The sequence below is a fragment of the Diabrotica virgifera genome, chromosome 1, assembly GCF_917563875.1.
Source record: "Diabrotica virgifera virgifera chromosome 1, PGI_DIABVI_V3a".
NCBI lineage: Eukaryota > Metazoa > Arthropoda > Insecta > Coleoptera > Chrysomelidae > Diabrotica > Diabrotica virgifera.
The window spans coordinates 161916094-161929053 of NC_065443.1; the positions used below are offsets into that span (position 1 = coordinate 161916094).

A 12960-nucleotide genomic window follows, 5' to 3' on the forward strand; every position below is an offset into this window, starting at 1 on the left:
TTTATTCTATAGAGTTTTTTCACTAAGTCAATACTTTTCGAGTTATTTAGCAGGGAATACGTTCATTTTTTCAACGAAATAACCACGCTTTTAGACGGTTTTTCGCAAATAACTCAAATAGTAAGTATTTTGTAGAAAAAATAAATATTCGTAGCAAAATATAGCCTGTAAAAAATGTTAAAAAAGGTGTATATATCACGTCTCTACACCTAGTAGAAGCAGAGTTATAGCTAATGGAAAATAGTTCATATTCGTCAAATTCCAAATTGAATACTTTAACGTGAAATAACCAAAAATGAAGCACATTTCGGGGAAAACTCATTACAACTTATTTAAAGCGTTTACAAAAAGCTTAATTTTTGTTTTATAAAAAAAATTTCTAGCATCAAAATTAAACAAGTTACGCTCAAAATAAAGTTAGTCCCTTTTGGTTTTGGTAAAAAAATCGAGAAAATCACCCCCTAATTAGTATCTTAAATGAACTTAATCGTTACGACTTCACAAGTTTCTTGACTCGTGTATAATATATTGTTTATATGATCTGTAAGTTTCATCGGTTCAAAGTCCTTATTATTGAAAGGGCTATAGTTAAAAGGGGTTGAACGAGTCACTGATCACGAATGTATGCAAATTTAAAAACAGAAACACCAAATCTTAATCAATTTTTGTCTAACAGAAAAACAAAAAAATACATGATATTCCGAAAAGCAAATCTGACTTTTTTTGTTTTTCGAGATTTTTGGTATCTCTAACAATTTTTAGGTTATTTTGAAAAAAAAGCATATTTTTCAAACTTTAAATTTTTAAAAATTTTACTTTGAAACCAAATTTTTTCAAAAATAAGCACTTTGAATCGATGAAACTAACAGATCATATGAACACAACATAAGTAAAATAATTTGTGGAGCGGTAACGATTAATTTCATTTAAGTTGCTAATTAGGGGGTGGTCTTCCCGATTTTTTTGCAATAACAAAAGAGACCAACTTTATTTTGAGCGTAACTTGCTTAAATTTAATGCTAGAAACTTTTTGTAAAAACAGAAATATAGCTTTTTTAAACACTTTAAAAAAGTTATAATGGATTTTCCCCAAAAAGTGCTTAATGTTTTCGATATTTCACGTCGAATTATTCTATTTGAAATTTGGTGAATATGAATCTATTTTTCATTGGCTATAACTCTGGTTCTGCGAGATCCAGAGACCTAACGCGTACACCATTTTTTTTACTTTTTTATAGGCTATATTTTTGCTGACAACGTTTTTTTCGACAAAATACTTACTTTTTGAGTTATTTGCGAAAAACCGTCTAAAAATGTGGTTACTTTGTTGAAAAATTAACATATTCACTCGCAAATAATTCGAAAAGTATTGACTTGGCGAAAAAGCTCTATAGAACAAAAGTTACTTAAAATTAGTCAGTTTACCCATTTCCGGACTTATTTTGGACATATATTTTTCACCCCCAAGAGGGGTGAAAGTCACCCCCAGGGCAAAAGCACACATCGGCACAATATCACTTTTTTTCTTTGACATGTAAGCTATACGTATGCCAAATTTCATGTCAATCCAAGCGGTTCTTTAAAATTTAGAGCAAAAACCGTGAAAGAATGGACTATTAGGTTAGCACCTAGCATTAGTTAATGAAATAATACTCATACTAAGACAAAGGCTTTAAAACGAATATTGATGAAGGCCCTTAAAAGTTCAATAACGTTAAAAATATAAGTAATGATAAATATAAAACCTATTAACTCAAATCAAAAATCACCCAAAAAGACGAAAGAAAAAGAGTTGACAATATATGTAGGTATATCACGAAAGCATTTTGCTAAAATAGAGATAATGCATTCAAAGAGGAAGAAGAAGAGGCATGATAATTTGAGTGCTTTTAGAAAACCTTATGCTCAATAACTACACCCACTGTATTTTTATATTTGTTTGTATGTATTGATATATCTTATAGATATTTTAGGCATTTTATTACTTACACAAATGAAACTCATAATTCACTACATAATTTTCTAAAGCTAATATTTCTCCTTTTTATTTTACTATTCATATAATAAGGGTTACCACACCTACGCATTTTAAACCCAAATAAACAAAAGAACCAAAAACCAAAAATATCTTCTTCCGTCTTCCGTCAAAGAGAACCGCAAGACAAGCTGCAAAAAAATGTATTTGTAGCGTGGTACTCACACAATCAACCGTTCGCAATCTGCGCAAATGTTCTGTCCAGGTGGCAGCTGAGGTTGTGGTGGTTGAGGTCTGTTTTCCGGGGCTTGGACATGTCTAAGTCCGGCAATTCCGCTGTTTGGACTGGTCACTACACCTGAGTCGGCCTCTGTGGTTTGGGTATGGATAGTAAGAATATACAAGTGGATTAAGTTGTGTTAAGATTGGTGGTAAATAAAGAAAACTACTTATCACTTAAAATACTTAATATTATGCCTTGTAAACCAATTCCTATTATGTGGATTAATATTTTAAACAGTACCATGATCTCACAAAATTGATAAATTGAAATTAATTATTGTAAATTAATTAATTGCATAAAATACTTTCTATTTGATACCATAGTATGCGTAAATATTCTAAATAGATATTTTTGTGATATTGACTATCGTTATTAACCCTTTCGAGTCGGCAGCGTAGTAGGTACGTACGTACATCGTAGCCAGTGTGGGAAGAACTGCATCTAGAGTCAAAGAAGGAGAGGTCTAAGGACTACATCTAAAAATAACCCTGTGAATACAGCAATTTCTATGTGGGGGAAACTGCAAGACCATTAAGCGTAAGGGGTTATCGAGCATGGAACACACATTAAAAACAGGAATTTCGACAAATCACACATACAGTCGGAAAATGAAAGAATACCCATGAACGATCACATCAATCACTTATTTTATATTTGCTGTCTTTCTCTATAACAAATGTTTGTTATTTATTTATGCAAACATGCCTTGGACAATCACATTGATGTATCACAGAGCATAAAAACATCCTCATACCTTTCCAGCCTCTTGCGTACAACCACCATTGGGAGTACTATTTTTTGTTGACAGGAATATGACACAACCCTAATAATAACAACAATTTGTCGGTTGTATACACCTTATCAACAAATTATTGTTCTTAATATCTTTTGACAGTGATTTGCAGAGTGGAAACCGGAACGTTAAGTATTCTAGGTAATAGCTATTTGTATAACAAGGGAGGAAAGTGCTACTTTTCCTCCCGAGAATGAAGTTTACTGCCCGACGCGTAGCGGAGGGCAATAATCATTCAAGGGAGGAAAAGGCACTTTACTCCCATGTTATACATATGGTTTTTCCACCTTCCTCAAATAACAAGTCATTTTTTCATTTTTACTTAATTTATTTATGTAACTAACCAACAAAATTTATTAGAACTAAAACTAACAAGTAGGTACAATATAACTGTCAACTGTCAAATATAAGTCAAATTATTAATGTAAACATTGTTAAATTAGAATAACAATTTACTGTTTTTTACCATTCTGCAAAATACAGAGTGTTTTTAAATAAACGTTAAAATGTATAGATACTTACGTAATAGAAAATAGATATTGTACACGGCGTCAATAAGTTATATTTCATGAATGAAATACCATGACGTCACTTTTACTTTTCCTCCCTAGGGAGGAAAAGTACAACTTTGCTCCCTACAATCAGGTCCGGAAAAGTATACTTTCGGTAGAGGTAGGTGGAAATAGCTATTTGTATAACAAGGGAAGAAAGTGCTACTTTTCCTCCCGAGAATGAAGTTTACTGACCGACGCGTAGCGGAGGGCAGTAATCATTCAAGGTTATACATAACCTTGTATACATAACATCCCATGTTATACATATGGTTTTTCCACCTTCCTCAAATAACAAGTAGTTTTTTCATTTTTTACTTAATTTATTTATGTAACTAACCAACAAAATTAACAAATAGGTACAATATAACTGTCAACTGTCAAATATAAGTCAAATTATTAATGTAAACATTGTTAAGTCAGAATAACAATTTACTGTTTTTTACCATTCTGCAAAATACAGGGTGTTTTTAAATAAACGTTAAAATGTATAGATACTTACGTAATAGAAAATAAATATTTTACAGGGCGTCAATAAGTTATATTTCATTAATGAAGTACCATGACGTCACTTTTATTTTCCTCCCTAGGGAGGAAAAGTACGACTTTGCTCCCTACAATCAGGTCCGGAAAAGTATACTTTCGGTAGAGGTAGGTGGAAAAATATGTATCTAATTATCATTACAACCTTAGTGTGGCTAATTCCATATACAGTGCGTCCATAAAGTAACGCATAAATTCGTTATTAGCTAAATAAAAACATTATTAGAAATTCCCGAAACAGGGCGATTTTTATTTTTAAATTCAGATTTTTTACGTATATTATATCATACTAGCGACTATATCATGCTACGTTATCCATCTGGGCGTGAAGACGTAATCGATGATTTTTTTTTAATAAGAATAATGATCATGTGATAGTTTATTTGAAAGGCTATTTAATTCTATATTCAGTAATATAAACATTAACATAATTATTTATACAGGGTGTCAAAAAAAATGTTTTAATTAAATTAATTGAGACAAAAATAAGAATGTAAGTCATTTATTTAATTGAAAATACGTTTTAATGTTGCCAGAAAACAGGAAAAAATGTATATTTGACAAATAAATCATATGGTTTTTCACTTAAATTAAATGTTAAAGCTGTCACCCACCTACCTCATGTCAGTTTGGACATTTGATTTAAGCGAAAATCAGTGTCTATTTTTCAAATAATATTTTTTCTGTTTTCTGACAGCAGTAAAATGTATTTAGAATTAAATAAATTTCATACGTTCTTCTTTTCGTGTCAATTAATTTAATTTAAAAAAAAATTGGACACCCTATATAAATAATTATTTTAATGTTTATATTACTAAATAGAGAATTAAATACCCTTTCAAATGAGCTGAGATGGATGAGGTCACTAGTAAGATATATATGACAAAAAATCGTAATTTAAAAACAAAAATCGACCTGTTTCGGGAATTTCTAATAATGCTGTTTATTTAGCAACTAATGAATTTATGCGTTACTTTATGGACGCACTGTATAAACATAAGATTTAACTTAAACATGCCATAAGTCAACAGCTTTAGAACCCTTCCAATTTTCTTGTTTTGTATTATATTTAAGACTTCCATTTCATTGTTTATCTTTCTCAGAACCTCTTTGTTTGTAACATGTTCTGTCCGTGATATTTTCAGAATTCTTCTATACCTACACCCACAGCTCGAATTCAAATAATTCGAGTTTGTAAATGACAAGAAAATATGAAATAATAATTACTGTTTGGTAAAAAAGGATATAAAAATAATCGCGTTAATAGATATCATAAACCAATCTTAAAGATCACTTAAATGCGTTTCTGTACATTTGTGCATTTTAGTGATTAGAGAAAGAAAAATATAAATCAGGAGAAGCTGTAATATTTTCTGCTAGAAGTGGATAAATATGCCTATACATAAGCACTAAACACAACGAAGCAAATAAGAAATATGATGCAAAAAGTGGTTTGTATTTGTCAACTAGCAAGAACGGTATTTTAACTTTTATCCAAGCAAAAATCTATAAATGCAGTCAAACAACACATCTACTTGACACCTACTACGAATTCTATGTACAGACACTTTCACAAACTCTTCAACTTACCAATTTATACTTACAAATTAATGACTATATAGGCGTTCATAATCCTTGCGGTAAATGTATCACGATCAAGGAAAAGAAAATGAAAAAATTGAAGAAAATAAAGAATTTTTACAGAAAGACTCTCTACTGTCAACTTCACGGAAATTAAAACTTCAACTGCAAAATTTTTTATTAAAATTTTAATTAATCTCAGAGAATGCCAATGGCCATTAGTTGTCAAGGCATTAATCTAAATAAAAAAAATCTCAGAGAATATAGTACGTGGCTTATTCAGCTGAAATCCATCTTTGGTCCTGAAAAAATTAATTGATAAATATATCTGCAAGTAATATAATAATTACAACCGCATCTAAGGCATTTTCCTATTGGCATGTTTCAACAACCGATGTACACCCTGCTTAACACGTTGACGGACAGAACGTCTATGGCCGTCTAATTTCCATTGATATAATGTGACACAACCTCTATAGAAGATTTGTATTTTTAAAATAACGAGTTGTGAGAAAAAGTCGGTAGAATGCATATGAAATATAACACGACATCCATGGTAGTCGTCCACATGTTTACAAAAATGTTAAAGATCTTATTGTTTTCATAGGCCATAGACTATAAGCGCTAAAAGAAATTCAGCAATTTCCCTATTCTATAAATTCATATAGTGTCACAAAACTTGCTTATATATTTGACGCACTGTCCGTCAACGTGTTAAACAATTCTTGTGACTGTTGCTCGAAGAATTCTTTTACGGCATTTTGTAATTGTTCATCGGTGCTAGACGATTAAACTGTCACACTAATTTAATACATACATATTTTTATATATTAGAGGTATATATTACTACTAACCTTTTATTTATTTTATATTAGATCGAAATGTTTCATATTCTTTATTGGAATACGGGATTGTAATAAAATATTTCGAAAATTTGACAAGATAATAAATTTTCCATCTTATTTTTTAATGTTTTTGTTGCAACGACAATCAACAATTGACATCATGAAATGTGCGAGGTTGCCAATTTTTGCCGTAGCTTTAACTCAGAATTTTTTTTATTACGTGTTTAAACAATTTACAATATGTATGATTCACTAATATTCACTCACTAATATATTTTTTCTTAATTAGTTTTGTTTAGGTTGGGTTAGGTTAGATTTGACTTGGTTAGGTTTGTTATAACAGATATAAGATGTATGTATACATACATCTTTCTGCTACATTTGCTACATCTTGCTACTACTTTTTACTTTTTAATCTATTTGAAACTATGAATAATATTGTATTTAAAATTTTTAATCTGAATATGCAGAAATCTAAAAATAATAAATATGATATTTTTAAATGTATTTAACTTTTTTTCGTATAAAATATGCTTTTTTATGCGTATATATACGACCCTTGAGAAACTAAACATTTTTATAGATTTGGCAACATCTCACGAAGTTTTCAATATGGCGGATTTAAAAGTGTAAAAATTTCAATTTTTAAAGTCGTTTTTTATTTAAACTAATAGATATTCTCAAAAAAATGTTTGTTAATGGCTTAGAATAATATATATTTGAATATTTTTCACAAAAATTTCTCGGGTCCAGCACCTCTTCATCCGACTGAAAACTATTACCTTTAACGCCTTTTTAAATGGTCCAAAATCGAATGATGATAGATCCGGACTATGAGGTGGATACTTTATTACTGTTGTGAAGAAAACTGACATTACGTGAGAGCTTCTCTAGACGTTTTCGTCTTATTTTTTGATAAAGTTTATTCAAAGTTTCAATATATAGATTTTTGTTGACATGCACTCTGGGTTCCGTAAACTCTATGAGCAAAGGTACTTCGTGAGAAAAAAAAATGTTAACTTCACCTTTCCTGCATAAGGCTGAACTTTAAACTTCTTTGTTGGCGGGGATTTTTTGTCTTCCATTGTATCGATGACAGCTTACTGGTTGGTTCAAAATAGTATGATACAATTGATCCAAAAAATGGCATAACCCAGACATCCAAAGTGAAAGTTATTCTCCAACACCAAATTATTCTATATGGTCCACATAATGTTCAGAAAAAAGTCACACCATTTTGAGCGTAGGGTTTGGGTGGGAGAGGGGGTATAAATCGGTTAATTCGTAGTTTTTTACGTTTTTCGTCAATATTTCTAAAACTATGCGGTTTGAGCTAGGCATGAATAACCTTATATACAAAAATGTTCTACATTAAATTTTAAATAAAAAAGGCTCCATGCATAATAATCCTTCTAAAATGAACGGTTTCAAAGTTACGAGGTGGTATATAATTCGTCCAAAAAAAGGCCTAACCCAGACACCCAAAGTAAAAATTTTCCTCCAACATTAAATTGTTCTATATGGTCCACATATTGTTCAGTAAAAAGTTACACTATTTTAGCGTCTGGTTTGGGGGTAAGATGGGGGAGAAATCGGTAAATTAATAGTTTTCTTACGTTTTTCGTCAATATTTCTAAAACTTTGCTTTAGTCTAAACAATGTTCTATACAAAACTATTCGGGTGAAAGTGGAGGTTTTCGATACTTTTTATATTTTTTTTGGCAATTTATAATATTATTACTGATGAAATAAATTTTCTTTAACAGGATTGTGTTCTGTAAATAAAATTTGCTATTTCAGTGGCCGATGGTATGTTAGTGATAAGCCTTTGAAGAAACGTCAACCTCACCACCTATTTAAAGGGCGCTAATTTGTAAGAGAAAAGAGGCTTCCAATTTTTCACCCTCCGTAACTCTGTAATTTTTGTATAGAACATTGTTCACGCTAAACCGCATAGTTTTAGAAACATTGACGGAGAATTTAAAAAAACTACTTATTTACCGATTTTTCCCCTATCTCACCCCCAAACCGAACGCTCAAAATGGTGTGACTTTTTACTGAACAATATGTGGACCATATAGAACGATTTGGTGTTAGAGGAAAACTTTTACTTTGGATGTCTGGGTTGGGCCTTTTTGGACCAATTATACTATACTACCTCTAATCCATGTGGTGAGACCGCTCCCGTCTGGAAAAATTTCTGATTCGGTTTATTTGTGGATTTCTATTCAAAAATGTCCACTTTAAACAAATCTGAAGGGTGCCGGGCGGAATTTTTGGGCAGAAATTGTTTAAACAATTTTTTTAAACAAATACAAAAGATTACGTTTTTTTTGCTCCGGAACATATATTTTTAAGTTTCGTGGGTCATTTTAAACAAGAAATATATCTTGTAAATTTTCTTAAAAATTGATAGTTTTCGAGTTATAAGCGATTTAAAATCTGAAAAATGCGGAATTACGCATTTTCGAGGCCTAAAAACTGATATTTAAATTAGCATTTTTGAGGTTGCCTCGTTGCCAGGTACTTAAATAATTGAAAATTAAACATTCAGCTTCAAGATTCTGAAGAGTGATCGCGTCTAACCTTAATTTATACCGTTGTTTTTTAATTGTTAAATATGCGTGTTTATCCGATTTTTATGCGACAAAAATCTCATATTTTCCTCCGAAAATAATTTTTCTAGATTCGATATTCTAAATAAAATAAGTTTCTTGACATTTTTCTCAAAAGTTAATAGTTTTAAAGTTATAAGCGATTTCAAATCCAAAAATGCGATTTTTTGGCATTTTTCGGATTTTAAATCGCTTATACCTTTAAAACTATTAACTTTTGAGAAAAATGTCAAGAAACTTATTTTATTTAGAATATCCCAAAGAATCTAAAAAAAATATTTTTCGGAGGAAAATAGGAGATTTTTGAAATAAAGCTCTCCGCACCGGCAAAAAATCGGATAAACACGCATATTTAACAATTAAAAAACAAAGGTATAAATTAAGGTTAGACGCGATCACTCTTCAGAATCTTGAAGCTGAATGTTTAATCTTCAATTTAAGTATCTGGCCACCTAAAAAATTTGGCGTATTTTCCTCCTGGCGTATTTTCGCATTTTTCAGATTTTAAATCGCTTATAACTCGAAAACTATCATTTTTTAAGAAAATTTACAAGATACCTTTCTTGTTTAAAATGACCCACAAAACTTAAAATTATATGTTCCGGAGCAAAAAAGCAAAAAAGGATCTTTTGTATTTATTTAAAAAAATTGTTTAAACAATTTCTGCACAAAAATTCCGCCCGGCACCCTTCAATTTGTTTAAATGGGACATTTTTGAATAGGAATCCACAAAGAAATCGAATCAGAAATTTTTTCAGACGGGAGCGGTCTCACCACATGGACTATGTACTCCGTAACTTTGGAACCGTTCATTTTAGAAGGATTATGCATAGGGCCTTTTTTATGTCAAATTTAAGGTAGAACATTTTTGTATAGAACGTTGTTTATGCTAAACCGCATAGTTTTAGAAATATTGACGAAAAACCTAAAAAACTACGAATTTACCGATTTGTCCCCCTCAAACCCGACGCTTAAAATGGTGTGACTTTTTTTTGAACATTATGTGGACCATATAGAACAATTTGGTGTTGGAGGATAACTTTTACTTTGGATGTCTTGGTTTGGTCTTGTCTAGTTATACCATGCTAAAACCGTTTTCCCTGAATTCCGTAGGATGTTAGATAAACTCATTCGCAAGATGGGATTTTGCTTCCCTCATGACAGGAATACATCAATACAAATACAATTTCTTATCCAAATGACAGGAACTGATCAGCCTGATGTTTACAAACAATGCAGAACGTGTTTCCAATGCTAACGTGGCAAAGATGGGTTTCAATTGAAAAAGCGTCGTGTTAGTTAAAAAAAGAAAATAGGTTTTAAATAAAATGTCCATTAGTGAACAGTTTATCTGGTTAAGTCTTCTTAAGGGCGTAGGCAAAATTTCGCGCCAATGTTTTTTAAATGCATTAAACTTTGTATTAAAATGCATTTGCATTTTAATGCCTTAAAACTAATAAGTATTTGTGAACAATTTAAACGCAGACTAAAAAATTTACATTTTAACCGAGAGCCGAAAATCCCTTAAAATAACCAAAAAATTTCTTTTGAATAAGACATTTGAAATTAAAAATCACATTGACTGTGATTTGATCACAAATCAAATTGTCTCTTTTTTTCACCCCTGTAACTTCTTAAAATAAACATTTTCGGAGACTGTCAGCCCTCGGTAATAATCCAATCTTTCATTCTGCGTTTAAATTTTTCAAAAATACTTATTAGTTTTCTCAGGATTCGAAAAAAAATATTGCATTTAAAACACATAGGCGTGAAACTTTGGTCCAAAGCCCATAATGAAATTTTCATCAGTGAATTACCTACATTCATTAAACTATCAAGGTACAGTCCATCTAATTTACTTACATTCATTCATTTTAAATTAAATACATTACACAATTTTTGCGGAAGTGGATTATACAGCAAAACAAATTAATATTCAATGTAATTAAATAAAAACTTTAGAAATAAAAAACAAGAATTAAGTTATAATCGTAGGTTAAAGTACATAATAAAAACAGTAAATATAATGAAACAAATACTTATAGTAAAGAATATAAACAAATATGAAGTGTCATCACCGCAACTGTCAAATAAATGTTACCAATTTATGCCAAAATATCACCTTCGTTCGATTATAGTTACAGTGTATTCCGAACAAATGTGCTTCATAAAAACGCTTTATAATCCATTCATACAAATTAAATAAAACATATTATTGTGTATTTTTTAAGTTAACATTAATACAAATCTTTAAATATTATTTCTACGCGTATATAACATAATATGTCTAGTGGCTGTAATGTCAGTGTACTCGGCAAAGTGATTCTAAAAATGAACACATCTACCGCCTAAACATTTCGTGTTGGTATTATGTGACGTCACCAGCTATGACGCGGATGACGTGCAACGGTAAGTAAATTAGATGGAGTATATATCTTTTAGCAACGCCTTCAAGTAGATAATAATTAAGTAAAATATTCTGTCCTCTGAGATATGATTAAGTTTAATAAATATTTGCTAGTACTTCACGCAAAAAGTATTTCTATAATACATTAGAGCGGTAAAATGGATTGTAGAAGAAAAAGTATGGGATGGGGATGTGCGTTAGGAAACGAACAGCATAAATTCTCAAGTTATATAAAATTAGAGTACATTCTGGTTCTTCCTGTGAATTTTTTTGAAATATTAAACTTTAACGTAAAATAAGAATTTTGAAAAATGGAAACAAAACCAAACAAGTATCACGAAAAATATAGTTAGGTATAAAACAAACGTTTAGCTTTAGAAGTCAAAAATCTTAAGAAAGATATTTGACACCATATTTTCGGAATAAAATTTAATTATTTTATGATATAGTATTTTTATTGGTAATAGCTACGACATTTTTAAGAACTATGTATGAACTTCTATTAAATTTAATTTTACACTAAATCAAAGAAAGAACTACTAACACACCAAAAAAAAATAATTTAGAATAATTCAAAGAGTCAAGTCGAGTATTAGATAGACTAACCAAAATATCCACAATGCGCATATATAAGGCTTTTCATCGATTGCCATTTGTTTCGAGCTTCTGTCATGTGTCACATAATATTAATATATCTACGTCATACGTCTTTGGTTTGTATCATTGGTATATGCCAATAACTTATGACGTAGACATATTAATATTATGTGACACATGAGAGAAGCTCGAAACAAATGACTGTGAATGAAAATCCCTATTGGTCGATTATGATTAATCTAGGATTCGATTACTAATGACGTTTTTGTCAAACTGTCAAATATTTTGGTTGGTCTCTGGTTAAAGTAACTCGATCTTAGTCTGAATCAGTCTGAATCTACAGGTGTTTTTGGCAAAAAGCATAGTTCAGTTGAGAATGAAGAAGTGAATTAAAATATGCCTTTTTGAAACGCCGATGTTGATATTCTGAAATGAAAATCGGTAAAGACACTTTTAAAATCGACTTGTAAACAAGACAAAACCAACATTTATATTTACCACCAAACTTGTCAAGGTGTATGTGTCAGATTGTATAATTTATAGTAGACAATAACACATGTATGCAAAAAAAAACATAATAAAACTAAATTTATAATACATAATAGAAAGCCAGAATAAAATCTTCTTTAACATTTTCTAGATTTTGAAATCTTTTTGTAAATATTTTTATATTATTCAACACCAAGTGAACTAAATAAATTTCCAATGTAAGAACTGAAGTCTATTAAAATTTGTGGTTTTGTTCCACGAAAATGGTGCGGATGTAAAAG

At 30.4% G+C, this 12960-nt stretch overlaps 1 protein-coding gene across 4 annotated transcripts in view; it reads right to left on the reverse strand.

Annotated features, from left to right (window-relative positions):
- Positions 1–12960, reverse strand: part of LOC114332799 (PDZ and LIM domain protein Zasp) — a 252434-nt gene that overhangs the window by 78652 nt on the left and 160822 nt on the right. For 2 of the 4 annotated variants that reach the window (XM_050645694.1, XM_050645679.1), the window contains exon 6: positions 2201–2345. The exons of the other annotated variants lie outside the window; for them this stretch is intronic. In XM_050645694.1, coding sequence (XP_050501651.1) covers positions 2201–2345 — 145 coding nt within the window. The remainder of the gene's footprint in view (positions 1–2200; positions 2346–12960) is intronic. 4 annotated transcript variants of the gene reach the window in all.